The sequence below is a fragment of the Haliotis rufescens genome, unplaced genomic scaffold, assembly GCF_023055435.1.
Source record: "Haliotis rufescens isolate VD_foot unplaced genomic scaffold, xgHalRufe1.0.p SCAF_17, whole genome shotgun sequence".
Taxonomy (NCBI): domain Eukaryota; kingdom Metazoa; phylum Mollusca; class Gastropoda; order Lepetellida; family Haliotidae; genus Haliotis; species Haliotis rufescens.
Genome location: NW_025963857.1, coordinates 9820904 through 9847327, shown reverse-complemented (window position 1 = coordinate 9847327; position 26424 = coordinate 9820904). Strand labels below are relative to the sequence as shown.

At 39.0% G+C, this 26424-nt stretch overlaps 1 protein-coding gene across 4 annotated transcripts in view; it reads right to left on the bottom strand.

The window, feature by feature from the left end:
* Positions 1–26197, bottom strand: part of LOC124116702 (b(0,+)-type amino acid transporter 1-like) — a 133198-nt gene extending 107001 nt beyond the window's left edge. The window contains exons 1-2 of one of the 4 annotated variants that reach the window (XM_046478564.2): positions 26180–26197; positions 23063–23175 (exon numbers count right to left, since the gene is read on the bottom strand). In XM_046478564.2, the coding sequence (XP_046334520.1) occupies positions 23063–23065 (3 nt within the window). In that variant the 5' untranslated portion in view covers positions 23066–23175; positions 26180–26197. Of the gene's footprint in view, positions 1–677; positions 764–1367; positions 1456–23062; positions 23176–26179 lie in introns of those variants that run through there. The other 3 variants (XM_046480060.2, XM_046481526.2, XM_046480784.2) reach the window with 3 other exon arrangements.
* Positions 26198–26424: the final 227 nt, after the last annotated feature.

Genomic DNA, 26424 nt, shown 5'->3' with positions numbered 1-26424 from the left:
TATATACGAGTGAATGAGTGGCTGGCCAGGGGGGTCTGTGTTAGAGTGAGTATATACGAGTGAGTGAGTGGGTGGGTCTGTGGGTGAGTGAGTGAGTGGGTGGGTCTGTGGGTGAGTGAGTATATACGAGTGAGTGAGTGAGTGGGTGGGTCTGTGGGTGAGTGAGTATATACGAGTGAATGAGTGGGTTGGTCTGTGGGTGAGAGATTGGATACGAGTGAGTGGGTGGATCTGTGGGTGAGTGAGTGGATAAGAGTGAGTGAGTGAGTGAGTGAGTGGGTGGGTCTGTGGGTGAGTGAGTATATACGAGTGTGTGAGTGAGTGATTGGATACGAGTGAGTGTGGGTGAGTGAGTGGATACAAGTGAGTGAGTGGGTTTGTGGGTGAGTGAGTGGATACGAGTGGGTGAATGAGTGAGTGAGTGAACAAGTTGTTGAGCCTCGAAGTAATAGTCAAGCCATATCACACAGGTATGTCATACAGCCCGACCACCCAATTCTACTAAGTCCTCAGGACCAAAGGTAACGCTGATCCCCACACCATGGAAAATGTATAAAAGAAACACTTCCAAATTACAGCAAATGTCACAAGACCCATGGATACCTGAACCATAGATGATGTGAATGTGGGAAAGTGATATGTCAAACACCAAAAGTCTTCACCGAGTTAAATCTTACCTAGTTCTATCCAAACACACCAATAGTTGAAGATGATTCTGTAAAGTTAGACAAGGATGGCCACTGGATGATCACCTGTACTTAGCACTTAGGACAGGTGAATAAACAGCTGTGTTGAATCCGAACTCATTAGGAATATCCAAGTAGGTACAGAGCCCCAGGTCCATTCAACACCTTCACAGAGTATAGCGTACTTGTTCCATTTACATTGGTAACAGGTGCTTGTGACACTCATTGTGTAACTGCTGGCCGTCAATGTGGATACTGCTTGACATAACATGATCACCTCTTGTGTCACGTCATAGCAATGGAAGGCAATATTCCCACGCTTGTGTATCAGGTTAACAACAACCTTGCCTAACTAATGTAGCCACTGGGTTTTCATCCCTACCTACCTTGCATAAAATGACTTGTCTACCTACGTCTCATAAAACGACTTGTCTACCTACCTCTCATAAAACGACTTGTCTACCTACCTCTCATAAAACGACATGTCTACCTACCTCACATAAAACGACTTGTCTACCTACCTCAGATAAAGCAACTTGTCTATCTACCTACATAAAATGACTTGTCTACCTACCTAACATAAAACAACTTGTCTACCTACTTCACATAAAACAACTTGTCTATCTACTTACATAAAACGACTTGTCTACCAACCTCACATAAAACGACTTGTCTACCTACCTTACATAAAACAACTTGTCTACAAACCTCACATGAATATCTATCTCACTCAGGAACATTAACTATGCTTCTTGCTAACAACACTTCCTCTATGTCAAATACAAAATGGCTGGCTTCTTATTGTGATTAACAACTTCCTCCCACTCCATCAAAATAGGAATTTCAGTAAGGTGTGATGAAATGAGGTTTAATGTCGTGTCTAGATTATTGCACTAATATAGCGGTGTGCATGCGTGCATGCGTACGCGTCTGCTCTGATAAATCAAGCATTGTTTTCATCTATGCTTACATTTTCGACAGACAAAATATCCTGTTTGGGTTAGTATTTTTCAGGAAGTACTCATGTATACAAATACTCACATACGTTCAACGATTTAATGATTTCACACTAAACATGCTAAAGTGTGTCTGCCTTATTAATGTTTTTGTTGTTGTTTTAAACTTTAACATTCCTTGCAATATTGTATCTACTTCTTGGGCATTATTCCACAACCTGATATCTGGGATTTATCAAAACTTCATATCCAAAAATTTAAAGACATCTAATCCTGGCAGGCCAGTACCCAAATCCTGAAATTTAATCGGACCTGGTCATTTTTGATAAGACAATATGTTCCAAACCTATCCTTAAGGTATCATTACTGTCTGAACAGTAATCCTTCCATAATCAACTTGTCAACCTGTCAAAGCAGTTAAACTGGGGTCTGAAAATTGGGAAACTTTGCTCGTCGTGTAAGTTAGTTCAAACCTGAATTTGAATCTAACTGTAAGTAGGAAGGATCTATTCTGTGTCACCATAATTATAGTATAAATGCTTTCATATTTTCTTTTCCTGAAACTACTCCACTGACATGGAGCCATTATGTTAGTATTTACTGGTTTTTTTTCCTCTTTCATGTATGTCTTAACAGATACATGTACTCCATAGAAACAGTAATCACTCACTCATACCCTGCTTTGACCCGTGAAGATCCGGGGTAGAACAGATCTTCAGCAACCAATGCTTGCCGTAAAAGGCGACTATGCTTGTCGTAAAAGGCGACTAACGGGATCGGGTGGTCAGGCTCGCTGACTTGGTTGACGCATGTCATCGATCCCAATTGCGTGGATCGATGCTCATGATATTAATCACTGGATTGTCTGGTCCAGACTCGATTATTTATAGACCGCCGTCATATAGCTGGAATATTGCTGAGTGAGGCGTTAAACAACAAACCAACCAACCAACTCATACCCTGCGGCAATGACTGCTAATGATGCATAAATATCATCCTTCCACAAAGCGGAACCATAACCATGGTAATGCTGTCTCCTCATCCATGCTTATATATTTTAATACATTAATGAAACATCATCTATCATGTTAAGGCAACCCTCTTCATACAAATTGATGATGATTTTGCATGGTCAAGGCGATGAATACATGAGTTGTGTTCCTAGATGATTTTAGGACATTGAGTTTTCTAAGTCACTCCTCATTTCAACTTCCTGAATGCATGTAATTCAAATGTTGTTTCCAGATCTGATGAAGAATATTTTCAAGGAATATCGTTCACCATGAAGTTAACATGTTAAACATTAATTCAGCTACCGTATATCGCTGTGTATAAGGCGAGTTTTTTGTACCTCGAATTAGGGGGCTTTCAAGGGGGGTCGTCTTATACACATAACAAATTGTTATGTTACAGAGCCTCTGGTCTAAAATATTACGGTACAGAGGCTCTGGTCCAAAATGTTATGTTACAGAGCCTCTGGTCCAAAATGTCATGTTACAGAGGCTCTGGTCCAAAATGTGATGGTACAGAGGCTCTGGTCCAAAATGTTATGGTACAGAGGCTCTGGTCCACAATTTTATGTTACAGAGCCTCTGGTCTAAAATGTTATGTTACAAGGCTCTGGTCCAAAATGTGATGGTACAGAGGCTCTGGTCCAAAATGTCATGTTACAGAGGCTCTGGTCCAAAATGTTATGGTACAGAGGCTCTGGTCCAAAATGTTATTTCACAGAGGCCCCAGTCCAAAATGTCATGGTACTGAGGCTCTGGTCCAAAATGTTTTTTCACAGAAGCCCCAGTCCAAAATGACATGGTACAGAGACTCTAGTCCAAAATGTTATGTTACAGAGGCTCTGGTCCAAAATGTTATGGTACAGAGCCTCTGGTCCAAAATGTCATGTTACAGAGGCTCTGGTCCAAAATGTTATTTCACAGAGGCCCCAGTCCAAAATGTCATGGTACAGAGGCTCTGGTCCAAAAGGTTATTTCACAGGGGCCCCAGTCCAAAATGCTATGGTACAGAACCTCTGGTCCAAAATGTCATGGTACAGAGGCTCTGGTCCAAAATGTTTTTTCACAGAAGCCCCAGTCCAAAATGACATGGCACAGAGACTCTGGTCCAAAAGGTTATTTCACAGAGGCCCCAGTCCAAAATGTCATGGTACAGAGGCTCTAGTCCAAAATGTTATGTTACAGAGGCTCTGGTACAAAATGTTATGTTACAGAGCCTCTGGTCTAAAATATTATGGTACAGAGGCTCTGGTCCAAAATGTTATGTTACAGAGGCTCTGCTCCAAAATATTATGGTACAGAGGCTCTGGTCTAAAATGTTATATTACAGAGGCTCTATGTCACACAGACACTAGCCCCAAATGGGTCTATGTCACATGGACACTAGCCCCAAATGGTTCTATGTCACACAGACACTAGTCCCAAATGGTTCTATGTCACACAGACACTAGCCCCAAATGGTTCTATGTCACACAGACACTAGTCCCAAATGGTTCTATGTCACACAGACACTAGCCCCAAATGGTTCTATGTCACACAGACATAAGCCCCAAATGGTTCTATGTCACACAGGCACTAGCCCCAAATGGTTCTATGTCACACAGACACTAGCCCCAAATGGTTCTATGTCACACAGACACTAGTCCCAAATGGTTCTATGTCACACAGACACTAGCCCCAAATGGTTCTATGTCACACAGACATAAGCCCCAAATGGTTCTATGTCACACAGGCACTAGACCCAAATGGTTCTATGTCACACAGACACTAGCCCCAAATGGTTCTATGTCACACAGGCACAAGCCCCAAATGGTTCTATGTCACACAGACACTAGCCCCAAATGGTTCTATGTCACACAGACACTAGCCCCAAATGGTTCTATGTCGCACAGACACTAGCCCCATATGGTGCTATGTCACACAGGCACTAGCCCCAAATGGTTCTATGTCGTACAGACACTAGCCCCAAATGGTTCTATGTCGTACAGACACTAGCCCCAAATGGTTCTATGTCGCACAGACACTAGCCCCATATGGTGCTATGTCACACAGGCACTAGCCCCAAATGGTTCTATGTCACATGGACACTAGCCCCAAATGGTTCTATGTCGCACAGACACTAGCCCCAAATGGTTCTATGTCACACAGACACTAGCCCCAAATGGTTCTATGTCGTACAGACACTAGCCCCAAATGGTTCTATGTCGCACAGACACTAGCCCCATATGGTGCTATGTCACACAGGCACAAGCCCCAAATGGTTCTATGTCACATGGATACTAGCCCCAAATGGTTCTATGTCACACAGACACTAGCCCCAAATGGTTCTATGTCACACAGACACTAGCCCCAAATGGTTCTATGTCGTACAGACACTAGCCCCAAATGGTTCCATGTCACACAGACACTAGCCCCAAATGGTTCCATGTCACACAGACACAAGCCCCAAATGGTTCCATGTCACAGGCACAAGCCCCAAATGGTTCTATGTCGCACAGACACAAGCCCCAAACGGTTCTATGTCACACAGACACAAGCCCCAAATGGTTCTATGTCACACAGACACAAGCCCCAAATGGTTCCATGTCACACAGACACACCACAATGATTACTCATAAAGTTCAAATTTGGCGCTTGGCATTAGGGGATACAATGACCATTTGGCTCAGGAGTCAGTGGACTGTGTCTGAGGGGAATAGCCATGTTAAACTGTGACATGGGGTCTCAGTGGGCTAGCACTTTAAAACTGGCATTAGTCTGGAATAGTACAAACAGCCACACACACATGCAATGACTTTAAATGGGATGTGAAGTCAGTCTGATATGTCATAGTGGAGATGAATGGTTATGGAGGAGTATGAGGAGATCTCCAGTGAAGGTATATATAACACAATTAATGAATTTCACTTCACTAACTTGGTTTAACAGCTATACCATCTGGATACATAAGTTCTCCCTGAAAAAACTAACAACAGCTTTCGTGTGGCATGGTAATGGGAACTGATTATATACAACATATTACCTGCCAGATTACTGATAACTGAACAATTAATAATGGTTTGTTTGATAATAAACTAGCATAGGAATGTTAAACATTTACTTTATTATACAAGGATGGACTCGAAATGCATAAACGCAAAAATAATGAATTACATTTTCATATATCAATATGTCAACAGTGACATTAACTTCACAGATTGATATTTAATCATCAACAGAAAAGACTGTAGACAAAATCTATCAGTGACATCGTTCAGTGCAATAATGCAACAAAAGCCCTTCCCATTTTATTATTATGACACTCCTCACACCAAAGACCTGGGTTCGATTCCCACTATGGGTACAATGTGTGAAGCCCATTTCTGTTGTCCCTTGCCGGGATATTGCTGGAATATTGCTAAAAGCTGCGTAATACCACACTCACTCACTCACTCACTATTATCATAAACATCAGGAAACAGCAGTCGGTTAGAAGGCATGGCTTAATATTTTGGGATGGTTATAGAAAATATAAATGCAAAAAAAGTGGCTAGGTTAGCATTCAAATGCCACAGAATCACTTAAACTTTATTTAACTATAATAATAACATCATATTTTAAAAAAGCAAAAGAAGGCAAAATGTGAAGACTCACTAATAGCCCTGACTTTGACTCTATCATATTTCTAAGTTCAAAACATGAAAAAAGCAATATTTGCTTAGAAAATCCACAATTCGAAAAAGTCCCCATGAAGTAGTGTTCAAGTAATAGGTCACACAAATGTTGAAGTAAGAAAAACTCTAAGATTTCAAAACATGAAAAAAAATCATACTTTTTCATCAATTAAAAATGTCCCCAATTCCTCAGAATTAAAAAAAATATATGCACATTAAACATGTTAAAATAATCACATTTTGAATGATATCACAATTTTTTCACAGTTTGCTTGCCATTGGCACTTAGTTTGGACTTCTTTATTTACCTACAAGTCGAATAGTTTGGTATCCTTTCAGACCCATCTTTAAAATAGTACTCCCTCCATCTCAAGTGTATGGAAGATTGCATCTTGTCTCCCCATTACGTGCAGCTATGGCGTATCACCAAACCAGGCCGATATACGCTACTACACTCTCATTAATAACTGTTTAACCAACTGTTTTTCTGGTACTTTCCTCAAGGAAAGCCTGTGTTTTGACAGAAAGAAATTGATGGTTGAGATATAAAACAGACAGTAGTATGATGCAAAAAGTGTGTTATACACTTTTCTACAAGGAATGTTTTGTTAACTACAGTACACCAGCGATGATGTTTTTCTAACAAGTACCAATAACTCTGATATGCAGAATACTTAATTCTTCTATCTGTGGTACATATAACATATATCTGCTGTGTACCTATTGGAATCTGATACAAAGATCACTTATAACAAATCTTAGATGTGTAAAGTACTTACGACATGTCTGATGAGTAGAGAACTTTAAACATGTCTCTGATAGGTAGAGAACTTACAACATGTCTCTGATAAGTAGAGAACTTACAAATGTTTCCGATAAGTAGAGAACTTAAAACATGTCTCTGATAAGTAGAGAACTTAAAACATGTCTCCGATAAGTAGAGAACTTATATAACATGTCTCCCATAAGTAGAGAACTTAAAATATGTGTCTGACAAGTAGAGAACTTTAAACATGTCTCTGATAAGTAGAGAACTTATATAACATGTCTCTCTGATAGTTGGGTATGTATAACACATATAACATATCTCAGATCAGTTTCTCGAGTACTTAACATGCCTCTGACAATTGGAGTACTTATAACATGTTTCTTATCAGTAGAGTACTCATAACATGTCTGATAATATTAGCATATATGTAACACATATAACATATCTCAGAAATCATAGAGTACTTAATATGTCTCTGATAAGTAGGCTACATATAACACATTTCTGAACGTTGGCTGTTTATAGTTGCTAACACAACATGATTCTGATAGGCAGACAGTACTCACACTTATCACATGTCTCAGATATGTAGTACTTAACATGTCCCTTAACAAGTGCTCTTATTATACCAACATGTCAGAATGATGAAATCTGATTGGTTCATGTGATCTTGAAAACTATGTATCCCGATTGGGAGGAAATAATTTCTGAGTGGCAGAATAAATTCCTTAGACCCCACACTAAGCCACACGCTTATGACGAGTCAATGAACGTCACGTGACATAGCACAAGTAAACCTCGGCTCAATGGCAGATTAAATCATGTTGGTAAGATAAATTTGTTTTAGCAGTATCATAAAGGGTACATGTGTTTTTATGCACAGAACAGCTGGTAACTGTTCTGTCGGGTTGCAGGAAATTTTCCTCCACCTGCCCGACTGACCAGCAGATAATTTTAAGACTACTTACGTATTCAATTACATGAGTCCTGGTAGCTTCTCAAGTAATTGTTTGCATTATTTCAAATGAGTCAAGATGTGATTTGTCTCTTATTTTACTTTATTTTTTTTCAATATTTGTTTGTTTATTTGTTTGTTGTTTAACACCACACTCAGCAATATTCCAGCTATATGACGGCAGTCTGTAAAATAATCAAGTCTGGACCAGACAATCCAGTGATTTACATCATGAGCATCGATCCACGCAATTGGGATCGATGACATGTATCAACCAAATCAGCGAGCCTGACCACCCTATCCCGTTAGTCGCCTTTTACGGCAAGTATGAAGACCTATTCTACCCCAGAATCTTCACGGGTCTTCAATTTTAAAATGTCTGAAACGGGCAGGTAACTTTGAAGATGGGCAGGCACCACTTATGGGTCACATGCCCAACTGACTTGTTGGGTTTTAAACTTATTTCAAACACTGACGTAGAGATGCATAAAACCACATGTACCCCTCATGATACTGCTAAAACTCATATGAACTATTTTGTTCTGGACCAACACACTAAGAAGTAGTTGAAGCAACAGCAATAACCCTACTGCCGATAATTATTTCTAATAATAGCTGAACAGTTGAGACGCCAAAGTTTGATATGTTTTGCTCCTGAAAAAAACAAACAAGGTTGACTGTAATCTGCCTATCTGACAGTTGGTTTACCCCAAGCAAAGAGACTGCCAGGTACCACAGCTAGAGGATTTATGATTTGAACAATCTACCATGGCAGGTGTGACTTTCCCTGGCAAGGGTTCAGTTTCCCCACCCGAGTGAGTGAGTGAGTGAGTGAGTGAGTGAGTGAGTGAGTGAGACAATATTCCAGCTAGATGATGGTGGACTGTAAATAATAGTGTCTGGACAAGACAATCCCTTGGTTTGACATCATGAGCATCGATCAACGCAATCTGGATCAATGACATGCATCAACCAAGTCAGCGAGCCTAACCACCCCATCCCGTTAGACGCCTCTTACGACAAGTATTTCAGTTGAGTAAGATTAGCTAAAATATTAACACAGGAGGGCATGCTTGAGGAGGTACATGGAAGGTACTGCTTTTAAGAGTGACATGATATATCATATTACAGATGAGAAGGCGCATGTCAGAGAGGGCATGATGTGGAAAGGGTGTGATATCATAGTGGCATGATTAGACAGTCAATATTACAGGTGGGAAAGGGCATGAAAAAATAAGTGGGGCACGATAAGACAAATGCTATTTCTGATTGGAAGGGGAGATGTCATGGGAGGGTCATGATATGACATGTAGGTAACTGTACATATATGGAGACCCGTGAAGATCCGGGCTAGAATAGGTATTCAGCAACCCATTCTTGCCGTAAAAGGCGACTATGCCTGTCGTAAAAGGCGACTAACGGGATCGGGTGGTCAAGCTCGCTGATTTGTTGATGCATGTCATTGATTCCAATTGCATGGATCGATGCTCATGATGTAAATCACTGGATTGTCTGGTCCAGACTCGATTATTTACAGACCGCCATCATACAGCTGGAATATTGCTGAGTGCAGCATTAAACAACACAACAAAACATACGACCGCCTCTCTGCTCTAGTGGTAGAGCATTCACCCAGAGAGCAGGTCTGGGGTTCGATCCCCAGCCGCATCATACCAAATGATGGTACCTGCCTGGCACTCAGCATGAAGGGGCTAAAACAAGGACTGGTCGGCTCGGAGTCAGTATACTGTGTCTGAGTGGGATATTAATATTAAACTTAGGAATGGTATCTAAGTGGGCTAGCACCATAAATCGGCATCAGTCCGGACTAGTACAAGCAGACACGCACATGTTGTTTAATGCCGCACTCAGCAATATTCTAGCTATATGACGGCGGTCTGTGAATAATCCAGTCTGGACCAGACAATCCAGTGATTAATATCATGAGCATCAATCCACGCAATTGGGACACGATGACATGCATCAACCAAGTCAGCGAGCCGGACCACCCGATCCCGTTAGTCGCCTTTTATGACAAGTATAGTCGCCTTTTAAGGCAAGATTGGGTTGCTGAAGACAGGGGGTTCTACCCCAGAGTCTTCACGGGTCACATCTGGAGCAGACAAACCACAGTCCAGTGATGACTATGATGATGAACGTCCCATGTCATCGGGGTATGATACCATGAAATCAACAGCTAACCAAGCCTGACCACCTAATCTACCTGATCGTTAGACAAGTACAGGTCCACAGGGACCTATTCTAATCTGGAATCCCCATAAAGGACAGATAATGAGCTAGTGGTACAAGCAGAACTAGCTGCTGCAGATGTTGATATAGGTCCTATTCTTTAGTTGTAGGTAAACAACATTCCAAGAATATCTATCTCATTTGCAGAAAAGGGATGTAAGCCATAAGAATTTATATGGTAATTACTTCTTGTTGCAGGATCAGAGTATAAAAACTTGTCACTTAAACAATCCATTAGCCCCCTACCAAGCTGTGAACTCCGCCTGCTTTACCATATGACAAGTCCATGTGCCTATGGGGTCTTAAATCTTCATCAGTAATGCGAAGTAAGTAATACCAGATGCCTCATCCTTTTCATTCAAGATCACAATTCCGACCTTTGGTGTCATCTACAGCATAAAACCTATTTTCATCTGCATTTTTCAGTCCAATAATGATCTGCATATCTTGCTTCTATCAAGCATTGTTGGAACTAATTTCACACTTCTTTTGTTTGTGACAGCGACCTTTAATCTTCAAGTCTGTACCTGACAAGCCAGTGATGCATATTATGAGCAGCATCCGTAGCGAATGTTGACATGCTACCAACAAAGTCATAGAGTTGGACCTACCCATCCAGTCCCTATGAGTCCACGTGTCTTGGCTGGGGTAGACTTAGTTATACATGCAACTTGATACACCCCACTGCTCACTGTGACGAATGTATACACCAAGCATGTGTACTCCATAGCCGACCAATAAACTTCATGCTTGAGGACATACATGGGAGCGGATGTCTGATGTTTTGTAAGTTCATCATACTTTAACATGTCGTGGAATCTTAAGTGAGTGAGTGAGTGAGTGAGTGAGTGAGTGAGTGAGTGAGTGAGTGAGTGAGTGAGTGAGTGAGTGAGTGAGTGAGTGAGTGAGTGAGTGAGGGGGGGGGGGGGGGGGGGGGGGGGAGTGATCTAAGATTCCAAATTAAGTGTCCTCCGCAGGCAAAGCAGGATAAAAATACATTATTTTGTTTGGGATTTCTTAAAAGTTATTATTTTCTGAAATAATTGTATATTGTTTTTTAACATTCAAAAAAATAATTTTAAACTAAGCATTAAAGTTTTCTCTTTTTTGGCCCTGTTATCAGCCAACCACAAGTCACCTCTACAAAACCATATCATTACCATGATTTAACTATGACATGAACTGGGTAATATTTACTTCAAATTTGGGATTGTTCGCTGACTTTTGCTGCAGACATTGGAGCACAACTATCTGAGGGAGGCCTCCGAGCTAATCTAGATAAATCAGCGGTGAATGTTTGGACCAGGCAAACATTATACATTGCACGAACAATGCTCAACATCACTGAGGTACACTGAGACAATAAGTCAGAACACACTCCGACTCTCATGTCAGATGGCTCCTACAAGACAAGCCTTGGATGCTGGGGCCCTGGTCTAACACAGAATCTGCAAGGGGGATAGCATTGGATACATTATGGCATCAATGTTCTAACACAGAATCTGCAACATGTGCAAGGGGATCTGCAAGGGGGATAGCATTGGATACATTATGACATCAATGTTCTAACACAGAATCTGCAAGGGGGATAGCATTGGATACATTATGGCATCAATGTTCTAACACAGAATCTGCAAGGGGGATAGCGTTGGATACATTATGACATCAATGTTCTAACACAGAATCTGCAAGGGGGATAGCATTGGATACATTATGGCATCAATGTTCTAACACAGAATCTGCAAGGGGGATAGCATTGGATACATTATAACATCAATGTTCTAACACAGAATCTGCAAGGGGGATAGCATTGGATACATTATGGCATCAATGTTCTAACACAGAATCTGCAAGGGGATAGCATTGGATGCATTATGGCATCAATGTTCTAACACAGAATCTGCAAGGGGGATAGCATTGGATGCATTATGGCATCAATGTTCTAACACAGAATCTGCAAGGGGGATAGCATTGGATACATTATGGCATCAATGTTCTAACACAGAATCTGCAAGGGGGATAGCATTGGATGCAGTATGGCATCAATGTGATATTTGAAAGAACTAAAAGAATAATGTCTGGTACCAAACATCCATTTCATTGGGTTCAGCTGTTCCTGAAATAAATTATTTTTGTAAAACAACCTTAAATATTGCAGATGATAATTCCAGCATCAACACATGATGAACTTTCTCACAGGAATTATCATCAACACAATGCTTCATCAAGATATGTAATTTTCAGCTACTTGCCTCTACTAAGAAAGGTATGCTTCATCATTTTTGTCAGTCTGATGTTTTTTGTTTTTTTTCCATTTTTGAAAACTTTTTATTTGATTTAATGACCGCCTCCTTGGTCTAGTGGTAGAGCATCTGTCCCGGCTGCATCATACAAAAAACATTAAAAGATGGTACTTGTTGTTACCCTGTCTGGCCCTAGACATTAAGGAGCTAAAACAAGGACTGGTCGGCTCGGGAGTCAGCATACTGTGTCTGAGTGGGGTATTTATGCTAAACTGCGGCATGGTATAAATCAGCATCAGTCCGGACTAGTACAAGCAGATACACACAGGCACATGCATGCATGTCACTATATAGGTGCAATAATCTTGGACTCGACATTAAGCCCCATTTCACCTCACCTCATGTCACTTAATTTAATAGATTTGAAGTAAACTGGCATCCTACTGTGTTGATTTACATCATACAAAACAGCAAGCTTCATGCTTTCAGCTGGTTGGAGCATCACAAGTTATAGAGGGCACTAGGATGTCTAGATGATGGACAGCACACTATACCACAAGCACACTATACCACAAGCACACTATACCACAAGCACACCTGCCATTGTCAGCTTAAAAATAATTTAGATGCACAATAGATTTCCCTGGTCAGCATTTCCGTTTTTCCCAAACCACAGCAACCTAGAACATTAAGTTACATACCATATTAGGAGTAATAAGCACCCTGGGTGCTTCGAAATTGACAAAGAGGGAGGCTTAGTAAAATCATTCACAAGAAGTTCAATTTGCTTTCACAGATTGAGCAGTAAGGAACAGACTTGGTGAAACATCAATGAAACTACAACTTTTGAGATAATTAAGTTTAATACTTGGCAATTATATACTCCTTCTGTTCTGCTGTTGTCTGAAAATATGGACTGTCATGGAAATTTTCAGTATTAGTAGGGGCACTAATAAAGATTACTTACAGATTGGTCTTGAAGTCAAAATCTGCAAATCCTCATTGTATGTCAACCAACTGAAAGTCGTTAGCCACGACTTACAAAATGATCGTCCAGACTTTGAGGGTTTGGCAGATCCGCTTGACTAATCTGCATCGCTCAACTGGCTGTCGTCACGCTTTTGCTTCTTGTCTGAAGTTACGTATCGTAGCATTTTGAGGATAATGAGGTACATCGATGATACAAGGTACTTATGTACAGTTGTAAACACCTTTCACTCAAATTAACAAGATATTCTCAGTAATTAATCCTTGATTAATGAGTGTCAACTCAGTTTATTGCCTATTACAGTGAATGACCGATTGGACTATAATGTCGGTACAATGTATTTACAGCAATCAAAACAAACAAAGCTTGTCAGTGTAGATAATCTTCATTGTGTTACAACTGCAGACAGAAACTGCTCAGTCCTAACTGTTGATCATGTCCGGTCAAAATATTAAGAATGTCCGGACAATACTTTTTAAAATGTCTGGACAGAAAAATTTAAATGTCCGGTAAGCAATATTTTAAACCGGACTTTTGAGATTCCCAATCGGACATGTCCGGCGCATATGACGGTTTCCGGATCCCTGGTTCAGGGGCAGTTATTAGGGCAGGGCGGTTATTGCACCAGGGTGTTCAGTGCACCAAAAACAATAATATTTATCGCTACATAACCATTAAATAAATCAGCGTCACCAGCATTCATAAACAACAACTTGCCTCTATTCATAAACAAAGGGAAGAAAACTGTTACCCATCCGCCATGAAACACATAAAAAGAAGCAGACCCTTTGAGGCAAAATCATATATGTATTTCAGGAATAATGCCTAGTATTGATTGGTAGTAGGTAAGAAAAACTTGTTTTGAACATTAGTTTTTGAGTACATTCTTGACAACTAGCTACAAGGGACATATACCTTACCTAGAGGGTGTAACACATGTTACAGCTTTGTTTATTCTATAACAACCACACTCAGCAATATTCCAGCTATTTCATGGTGACCTGTAAATAATCAAGTCTGGACAAGACAATCCACTGATTGATAATGAAAACAACACTCAGTGCCGTCAGGGTGCAAAGACATGCTATCAAACAACTCAGCAAGCCTGACCATGTGATCCATTTATATCACCTCTTGTGACCAGCACAGCTTGCTGGGGACCTATTCTAACCCACGAGGTACACATTATACAGAAAACTCCCTATCAAAAGATGTTAAATCATGTCCTTAAGCCATTGTCTCCAGTAAATTCACTTCATGTTAAAGAATTGTAAAATGTAAAAATTACTAGCAATTAAAAGATATACAATTTCAGAAAATTAATTTGAATTCTGTTTAAGTCAACTTGGGTAGTAACAGCTCACTATTATTGTGCTTTTTCAACACGCTTGTACACTGTGAGCCAAGTAAAGCAATCGTCAGCTCATATTTCACTTTATTACCCATAGGGTTAGCAATAGAACTTGTGTGTGCACTAGTGATGATATCCCTTTACGCCCACCAGTGTATTGTATACGTCATACGGACAGCATTGGCGACCTCATTCGAATCTGTGTGATGTCACACTATAAATGATGTCATTGAAGATTGTTGACGTCATTCGACAATTGTGGTTTTCTTTCGATGGCGGTCATGATCAGTGCATTTTTATGAAGAGAAATCTCAAAAAGATTAAGAAATAATCGGTCATAAAGAAATTATTACTCTCGCATGTGTGCCATACTGATTAGGAGCTCCTAAATATTTTTTTCAAGGAGCCAAATAGAATTTCAAGGAGCCAAGGCAAAATGTAAGGAGCCAAAAGTAATGACTTGTAATTTAACTGAGCTTCTGCATAACAAAACACAAAAAAATCCCTTAGTTTGAATAATCAGTTTTATATCATGAACAACAACTGTTGTTGAAGCTTTTGAGTTTTTCAGACAAACAAGCTTTAGAACATTGTGTCAGTAACATCATCTGACAGTTTACTGGTGCCAGTTGCAGGTTTTGGTTTATCGAACGCATCGACAGACGACAAAACTTCCGTGTCAGCTTCACCATTCAAAGCATTCCGTATTTTCTTGAGTATACTGCGCACTTTTTTCCCAAAAAAACACAGCTGTGTAGAAGGGGGTGCGCATTATACATGAAATAATGAGTTTTGATGGTTTTTTTCCCCCATGGAAAGACATTACCGTGAGCACATAACACCGGAAATACCATGTCAACAAATCCATACTGAAGTATGCAAATTAATCATGTAATTACACTGTCTGACTTTAAAAAGTGTTCTTTGTATATCTGGACTTATGTTTGTAACCTACTTCATTAATTTTATTCAAAATTACTTTAAATATTGTTCTAATTAATTTCGGCGAAATCGTTTGTGAAGCGATCGGAAGATCGCACAACTCACCGTTATTAACAGAAACCACGGTCAGATTATCGCTATTAACGCCTTGAAACGAACTTTAGTTGACAGAGAATGGATACATATGTCATAAATGCCATACTTTGACTCGTTAAAAGTCATATTTGTTTTTTTTGGATGATTCTATGTCAACACGTAATTCTCGCGTCAGACTGGTTCCATGTAAAAATTAATACCCGGTAATATCGATCAGCTGCTTCGCTAAGGGTTATTATTATTTCAAATATGTTTAGTAAAAGCTGCATATAAAATAACAAGATATTGGAATATATTATTCCTGATAAAAAAATAGTTTCAGATACAATTTTTGCCGATCCTTGCATTAAAATCCTGTAAAGTTATATCATTGGGTGTGTCTTGACTGAATCACCGGTAGATTCCAAGAAAATGTGTGTACAGCTGATTGCTGTGTCCGGCTTAGTTTACGAGAAGATACACATGGTAATCTTAATCCCTTGATATAAAACAATGCCTAGCAGAACAAAGAAATACAATTTAAACCGTAAATCAACATGTCTGGTGATTTTTTATCTCAAATTTCGAATTTGTACTGAACAAGTTTCTCATCACCCGTTCGTTTGCCGGACTTCGCTAAAGGGGTAGATATATCTACAGTGTAATTTTTTTTTCTGCGCTCGGTAGATCTATTCAAATTTTTTCCCCAAAAAAATACTGAATCCGCTAGAGAGGGGTGCGCACTATACTCAAGAAAATAAGGTAATCATAATCTGCCGATTGACAACGATTTGTTGTTGTTTTGACTTGCGCAAATATGGAAAAATACTTTGTGTTTTTGAACGGCGAAACGACCGCCACAGCTGTCACCTGGGCGGATGTCGTACAGCGCATGCGTGGGTACTAAATTCTTAACATCGTTAGTGCATTACTTAATAACGGAAAGCGCTTCCTTCATTCCAGGTATGGAGCTTCATATCAAAAGCGAAAACAGTACACATGGCCTAGCAGTGATCTAGTCGGTGTTATTATGTTCTGATATCGATTTTTTTCACTGAAGTTACCGCACTTATATTAAAAACGATCTTTTTTAATATCTTATGACAAGAGATATTTAGTCGCCAAACTTAATTAAAGACAAGGAGCCAGTTGGCGACTGACATGAAAATACCAGTCGCAAAATACAAAACTAGATCGCCATGGCGACCAATTTAGTCGCAACTTTGAGGCCTGAAGGAGGTTGTCTATCAAAGTAAATAATTTGTTGTACATGTCCATGATGCATGTTCATATTGTGGCAGCAAGGGGGGTAACTCCTGCCAAAATTCCATAAATGAAACGTATTCCTTATTGCAGTGCTGCATGAAAGTTAAGTTAACATGTTCTTTTTTGACTGATAAAGTGTCACAAAATGGTCTTATTATCTTTCATGTGTTAATATCGATGACCTGTGACATTCTCATGATTTGTTTTTTGGGGAACCATAAAATCAGTTTTCATGTCAAGGCATGGAATTTTTGACAGGTTCTTGCACAGACTGTCCATAACCGTTTACAAGCTCGCCAGAATACCAGCAAGAAGGCCCTACGTTGGCGCTATTTTCCCTCTACTTCCTCTTCAACTACAGCAGCTGCAGTGGTGTCGATACCATCATCAGTGGCTTCTTCAACACAGGTGTGAGCTATCGTGACAAAATCTTACGTCCTCAGATCTGCAAGTGCCAGGCACCATATTTTCAGCATGACAATGGTCATCCCCTGTATGGATTCCATGAGAGTTCAGAACACAGCGATAGAAACTAACAGTCCACTGGTCCTTATAATGATAAAATATAGCAAAACCTTTAAAAATGGCAAATGTCTACGGATCCTTCTGATACCTTAACTAATACAAGGATTATCCTTGAATTTTTTTACCTATGAGAGAAAATCCCCCCTGGTCTAAAAGCAATGAGATTTTGCAAATTTTCAGAGGCATTTTGTCTTCCCACAGTGGAAACTGTATTTGATATTCAGTATTTGAGACTCAAATTATGTTGCAATTAATGTTACTAGATTATATAGATACATCCACCGATATTTTCAAACCAATATTATTCCACTATGAATATTTAAAAATATTAGCATCACCGGTAGTATCAACAAAAAATTGCATCAATATTTATATTTCTGTTCATTGTCAACTTTAGGAGGAATTATTTGTGCGAACAATTATAGATAAGGCATGTTTACCACCATCACCTGTTCATTTCATTGGCATGCGGGGAACAAACAATTTCTAGGTCTTCAACAAAATCAGTTAAGATTGTAATTTGATATATTCAAAGCAATTACATGCCACTCGAAATAGTTCAAATTCATAATTCATGCACGTTGGCCATTCTTGCAAGAGGGTACATTCATGAATACCAGTGCTGTCTCGTCTAAAGTCTAGGCAAACCTCATCTACAATATGATTGTTTGTGATCCATATTCTTATGGAGAAAGAGTTGTAAGTATATTCATTTAGGTTTGGTTTTGTCATTCCAAAATAAAAATTTGCTTGTGTTTTGAAACTTTACCCGTGATCATGGTGATTGCATTTTGTCTCTTGATTTCTGAAAGGATGCACGTACATGTACGTCTTTGATTTCTGCTAGGATTTAAGTGACAAAAAATATGGTTAATGATGGTTAGAACTCTGAATATGATTTGACAATCAGGTATAAAAAAAGGTTGTGCAAAGCTCCACGCAGTGATATAGGATTCAGTTATGCACAGTAAAAGATGGCATGCAGTGTTGCAAGTATGCAAATCGCTGTTTCGATTGACATTTATTGACATTTTTAGGTACAGTAGATCAGGGTTCACTCAAGGAATTTTCTGACATAGGCCCTACATGTGAAAATTTCAAATATTCCCGAGGTACGCCCATACAGCACAATGTTAAAATGCCTCATTGTATTTGAAAATGTGGGCCTAGAATTATTCCTTGTACACGTTGTAGATAATTTTATTCAAGCAATACAACTTTTTTGATGTTTGTAGGTGAAAATAAGACTGTAAAAGTGGATAAAACTATTAAAAGATGTATGCGATTTTCAATCGCGCTGAATTAATGTTTATGCGATATCTATGACAACTGTGCGAGAATATCGCGGAATCGTGGCCTAAGTCAATCCCTGCTAATGGGCATTTTCACAAAGACTATAGGATTTCTATTGCTGGAACATAAACGTCAAAGTCTCTGGGTCTCAACCCAATTTACTATCTGTGGATGTGCTCAAAAGATGTTTATATCAACCAGGACCACAGAAATCTCCAGCAGTTATGCGAAGCACTTCTTTAAGAATGGACTTGGTTGCATGGGCAGGAGGTGTTGTGCCAATTCAGACTCATGGTGGACACACAGCACCACGCTAAATGACTGCTGTGATTGAGATAGTGACATAAGCAGCGCATGTAAACACTTCTCTGTTATCTTTGATGAACTCTGTTTCACTTTGTAATCTTCCAAACACACACAGAAATGCCTGCGCAATTGTAATGAGTTGTGTGCATTAGGGCTGCAACGAAAACACAATGAGGTGAATACGATTCATATCATGAATATAGGGTAGCGAATGCGAATATTAATTCATGAATACAATAATAAGTCAGCAGTTCATGTATTATTTGTCATATTTAGCATGTTCAGTGAGGCAACAACAACATGAATTATTTGACATGGTTTGATAATTATTAATATATTATTAATATGTTATTCATTTATATACTGCACTTATCCAGGTACTAGTATCTGCTCAAATGCGACAATGACCAGTGACCACGATACTGTCAAATTAAATAGTATAAGAGTGTTGTCTTTTGAAGAAATCTATGCATATAATACGTTCTTATGGGTATATTTTAATGTATATGCATATGCTTGCATATTCATAAATATTCAATTCTAGTGGCCACGAATAACGAAATCGATTCATGAATGGATATGGTTCGATTCACCGAATACGAGAGTGAATCGTAACAGCCCTAGTGTGCATTCCATCAGGGAATGGGAGGCTTCTTGAAACTGAACGAGGACAAAACAGAGATATTGGTCATACCTGCTCAAGATCCTCGCAACTTCACCCTGACTTCAGCTTTGGAGATTTAGAGATTACTATACGAGTGTGTGACAGATACCATTCATCTTACCATGAGTTGTTTAAAAACGTATCTAACAAGCGAAAGTGAGTTAGATACGCTTTGAAACAACGAGTTGTAAGATAAATGGTATCTGACAGGCATGAGTGCAGTAATCTGTTTCTCACACACCCTAAAATCGCACCCTCTTAGCTTCGAATCGATGCATTAATACATAGCACTACGGCCATGAGTGACGCCATCCGACGTACCGCTTACTAGATCTACGCATATATAATGTGACCCTACACAAAATGGTTTCCGCCACATCGGTGGATTATCAAGGTGATGGTGATAATGCAAACTAGACAAAAACAAAGAACATGCTTAATGCAGAGTTAAAAGTTTTCACCTCAAAGAAATTACCAAATATGTACAACAATGTTTACTTCCGTATGACATCACGACCAGTGGCTGACTTTTACAAAATGGCATGTTCACTGACAACAAAATGCAGGATTTCCAGAGGAGGATTGTCGAGTATTCATTAATGTGTCATGTAAGTAATCAGAAAACATCTGCGTACTGTTATGTGTTTTATGTTTTCACATGTAACCAAGAGAATTAGTCTGAAATGCCATCGTTGTGCGTTATTTTGTCAGTGATGGTGTCACTAAGGAAACTTTTACGGCTTCTGTTGAATTTACCACATCATTGTAATGTATATATGTGTAATTCCATAATTCGTGCAACGATAGTCTTCCCATGAATATTCTCAAACACGCGATCGAGCCAATTATGCAACAATTAGAAAAAAGTACCTGTAAAACTGCTACACAGTGTAAAATCTGAATTTTGCTTTGTTTACATTTCAGCAAGTACAGTTTTCTGAGCACAGTGTTTGTTTCCACACCTAATATATTTCATCGAGATAATTTGCATTGGTGACAAAAACCATTTGTCATTTGATTCTAAAATGTAGGAGGAATTCAGGGCATGTATCGCAGCTGAGTTTGAAATATACGTGATCTAATAGGCGTTTCATGACCGTCATTTTGTAAACACAATCCAATATGGCGGAACATACACATTGGCGTTCGTGTATGAGTATTTTCCAAAACATTCTAAATGATTCTAGGCTTATCAGCGACGTTTCAGAATTATCATTAGTGATTTGTTGAAAAAAAGATAACCGTGATCACTAATTAATATGCTATTTTTTAAATTTAATTCTTTGAGTAAATATCCAATGTTTAGATTTCTAAACACACAGTAAATAACGCTGTGAATTAGTGTATTAGTTTGCCTGATGTATAAGTGAGGATTGAAGAGGAGGTACAAATAGGCCTTTGTCGCTGTGGCATCCAGGGGTTTCCACTCTAAAAAACATAATGTTGACATAACAACAGACAATGTAACTAATAGTGATAACAAACAAACTTGCAGACGAGGACAAGTTTGTTTATTATTATTATTAATTACACGGTCCTGTGGTTCAACAAAGACGATGGCGAACATTCGACTGAAGCACAATCAACTTATGAATGACTTACACTCAGGAAAGTAGTTCGTCATAATCTGACCTCAGATTATCACCATGGAGTAGCCAATCACGGGCCTGGAATTCGATCTCACACATTTGATACCAGTTATCTCAAATGGGTTTCTCACCCACAGGTGAGTAAGAAAGTGTGATCACACCCAACCATAGTGCCAGAAACCTGGGTGTCATCATGGATCCGCTCTACAGCTTGAATAAGCATATCGCAGCCATATGCAAATGTGCATATTACCATGTTCACAACATGGGACAAATCAGGAGATATTGTCATCTCCAGGTTGGATTATTGTGATTCCCTCCTCTCTGGCAAACCAAAATGACAGCTTGTTCAGAATACAGCTGCAAGAATTCTGACAAGAACATCTAAGCGATAACACATCAATATTGACTGAATAGACACTTCAAAGAGTGCAATATAAACTACTCACTCTGGTGAATGCAAAGTTTGGCTCCTGCTTACAGTACTTTAAGGAACTGTTAGTACCATACAAGACTGCACATTCTCTCCAATCAAAAGATTACTGTCACATACCAAAACACATGGCGATAGTTCATTTCAACATGCTGGCCCATTGCTATGTAAAAATTCTGCCAGAAGAAACCCGAGAAGCAGGAAAAAGGCACTCAAAACCCTTCTCTTTAAGTAAGTGAGTGAGTATGATTTTACGCTGCTTTTAACAATTTTCCAGCAATATCACGGCGGGGGACACCAGAAATGGGCTTCACACATTGTACCCATGTCAGGAATCGAAGACGTGTCTTCGGCATGACAACCGTACACTTTAACCACAAGGCTACCCGGCTGCCCCTGTCTCTTCAAGAGGGCCTTTGACTAGATCAATCACGGTAAAAGTGCATTTGTGCAGCTGTGAATTGGAAAATGCGCAATACAAATTCTTAATCTAATTTAATGTAACACATAACACTCATAAAGCCTTGTGGAAGTCACGGAAAGATAACCACATAGGCATTTTGTGTGTGAGATTGATTAAACTCAGCATCATTATTGAAAGGTCACCTAGGTATGTAGGGTGTCCAACATGAACAACATGCCAACAAGCATCAATAGGTCTGAGTATGTTAACAATGTGATTAACAGTTGAAGAACATGTTGTTTATGCCTATGTCACACTGATCCGCTGCTTTTAGGAAACTGGAAAAATGGATGCCTATTGAAATCAATGAAAAGTGATGGAAAAAGCTACCTAAAACACACGTGGGAACTCAACCAGTCATTTAACCCATGGACGTGCAATACATGACAAGTATGTTGGTATAAATTGGTTAATTCCAATGCAACTGAACTGGACTCTTGGAAGTTGAAAATACGACATTTTTTTAGTACCTTCATCTCCGACTATCTGAATGACCCCAAAATAATGACATATAATGACAAATACAGACTAGTGGCTATTGCAACCTCTGTCCAAACCAGACTAAATTTTCAGCACACACAAGTCTGGTTAAGACAGATTCCACCGTATCTTCACATTACTGATTGCCATGACAACCTGACTTACCATGTTCCTGATGTTGTCACTTGATGGCCTCTGTGTAGGTTCTCATGGAAATATACATGGTCAAGCGGGTTTCAAATCTCCAGTTGACCAAACCCTTAGGATCATCATACAATCTGAAATAAGGAAAGTGTGTCAGTCAACTAAATTCAAACATACTTCTGTCATTAATTGTAATAGAGATTACTTCAATAAGCTTAAGTCAAGCTGTCTTGCTTTATTTCTTTGAAAATATTGTTATGCAAAACCATGTAAATGCTATAGAAAAATAAAAAAATTATTCAAAAAATAAAAAATTGAAACATCACTAAATAGGCAAACTGCACACAACTGACAAACAGTAGCCTCAAGCCCAAGGGTAGGAAACACTCTTTTGGTCAGCTAAGTTCAGCTTTAACAGCCTAAAAGGAACTGAGGAAGGAAACAGTATCCTTATATAAGTATACAATAGCACAGTAATGTTCCGCTGTATGTTTACTCAAAGACATATATAGAATACGTCCGTGGTTTACTGATTTACTTTAGTGCTGATCATTATGGCTGTAGGCAGCAGAAATAGAAGGGGATTAGTACTATTATCTATAGGCCATACTCACACATACTTTATGTTAAGAGTTTATTCATATATTAATCAATACTGTCAGGTAAAGCATTCAAGGGGTCATTAAGCAACAGATTTATTAATGTGTCAGTTAGTTGTCAGGAGAGGTCGAGTTTTTCAAGGATATAGGACTGTTGCCAACATGGATGTTTTCTGAAGTATTCCCTAAAAATAGACGAGCAGCTGATGAAATAAGTGCGAAAGTAGTGAGAGATATGAAACAGCCCTAAGGCATTGTTGATCTATGGGAGTTAGAATAGTTGCATGCAATGTATTGTATTTCTACCCTTTCATTAACTTATTCGAAATAGACTGACACAAGCCATATAATGCACTGCAAGCAAGTGTTCAATTAAGAAGAATACTGAGGTCTTGAAAGTTTGTTCTTTATTCAATGCTGCACTCAGCAATATTCCAGCTAGGTGATGATAGTCTGTAAATAACCAGGTCGGGATCAGACAAACCAGTGATTGATATAATGAGCATTGATCTACGCTATTGGGATACGATGACATGCATCAACCATGTCAGCGAGCCTGAGCAAGCAATCATGTTATCACAAGCCTGGGTTGCTGAAAGCCTATTCTAACCTTGATCTTCACTGTTTTGTTTGAAGGAAGCTGGCAAGGGAGGATCTTTGTTGCTACAAGTACTTGGCCTATCATGTATATACTAAACATTCTAAATAATGTGTCATAAATTATGAACTAATATCAAACCAGAAATTCTTGTCTCTCTGAAGCTAAACTCAATGTTTTGTGCAAGATTGGGGCTGATCCTCGCTGTTGGGACTAGTATTGTCTTACCAAAAATTAACTAGCCAATGGCAGAGGGACGGTATTAACTTCTAATTCTGAGTTTGTAGCTACAGCTAGAGGCTGCTCAATCTGCCAGGTGACTATTAGACCGATATATATAATTAAGAATGTTCAATAATGTTTTATAACATTTACAAAACATAAACACTGATGTTTGCTTTGTCATGTTGAAATAATAGAACAAGGCCAAAACTACCAATGTATCAAAACATAAGTTAGCTACAGTATACAGAATACAACAACTTGCCTTACCATTCTTCTTGTTTCTTTTTAATAGTGCTCAAATAATTGATATGCAAACGAATGATATCTGGTCGTTCACACATTGCTATGTTCGACCCTTTCGTGTTTTTGTACTGATATCCAAATCTGGAAAGGAGTTTACAAATGGTCCATTTGGAAATATCTAAGTCATGCTCTGTAAGGAGAATTTGTTTTAGTTTTCGTGTTAAAATAAATGTATTTTCTCGTTTTAACCGCCGAATCACGTCCCTGACAACTTTCTTATCAAAGGAATCTAACTTTAATTTCCTATCCTGTTTTGAGATGCCCCCTAAGGGATGTGCAGGGGAGTATGTGTTCTTATCTTATGCTTATGAGAGTTCAAAATCTTAACTGCGGTTTGTTTGGGAAGCTGTAACGCATGAATTGTTCTTTTCATGTACTTTGAAATGTCAAAGAAGGGCGAACGTCTTTCACTTTCAGCCTTAAAGTATTCAAATATTTTAACAACGAAACCTTTCACATATGCTTGCGCTGAGACATCATGAAATCTAATGCTAACACCATATTCGTGCGTGTTTGATTCCCGTGCAACCTTTCAAGTTGAGTTGATTGGTTCAACTGTGTTATATGGCCCTGTGACGCAGGGGTAGCATTATACAGATGTCTGTTACAATGAATGCTCGTTCCACCCGTGACAAACAGGTCTCGTTGTTGATGAAATATAATGATAGCTAAATAGACAGATTTTTTATTCATGCACCAATTGTCTTTAAATGTTTAATAATCTCATACCAACTTTGACTGGAGTAGGTCCAATAGTTTTTCAGATATTGTAGTAAATGTCGGTACCTTAAATTAACTTCCAGACTATAGGTTAGGCTAATATTCTTGTGAATGATGTGTCTAATCTGAGGAATTGAATATTCCAATTGTTGGTAAATTTATAGAGGGTTGACAATCCTACTGCTTCTCTACGCTATTACTATACTGTATTAGGTGGAAAGGGTAGAATATAAGCTGGGAAATGGTCTCTAAATATTAGGGTTGTTACGATTCACTCGCGTATTCGGTGAATCGAACCGTATACCTTTATGAATTGAATTCGTTATTCGTGGTCACTAGAATCACTAGACAATACCAGCTGAGCACCGTGAGCACGTAACACCGGAAGTAACTTGTAATTGTATTCGTGAAGAAATATTCGTATTCGTTACCCTATTTTCATGATACGTATCATACTCGCCTCGTAGTGTATTCGCAACAGCCCTACTGAATGAACAAGTTCATAGCTCTACGCAAATTCGATTCACAAGACTCAATGAATCAGGCAGGAGCATTCAGCAATAACCCCAGCGACAACAAGCAGCATTCATATAGCCACGTTCGCTAAAAACAATGACTAATGGCACAATGTTCAGTTCTGACGTAATATTAACTCCCATGTTTGCATAACTAGTGTCATTATAGTCTATTCACCATTGGTTCTGCAACATCGACACGACGCCATTAGTTCCAGGCATTCGGAAACTTTCGGCCACTTTCGCCTAGGGAGAATACATATATCCAAGCGTTTTAACATATGGCATAGACCTGTACTCAAAGAAGCATGATGTTATTGAAAAGAAATACATATCTTTATTTCAAGGATCTAAGGAATATGTTTGTTTTTTTTATAGTTGGGGAATTATTGATCCTCAACCATATCACACACATTAATTGAT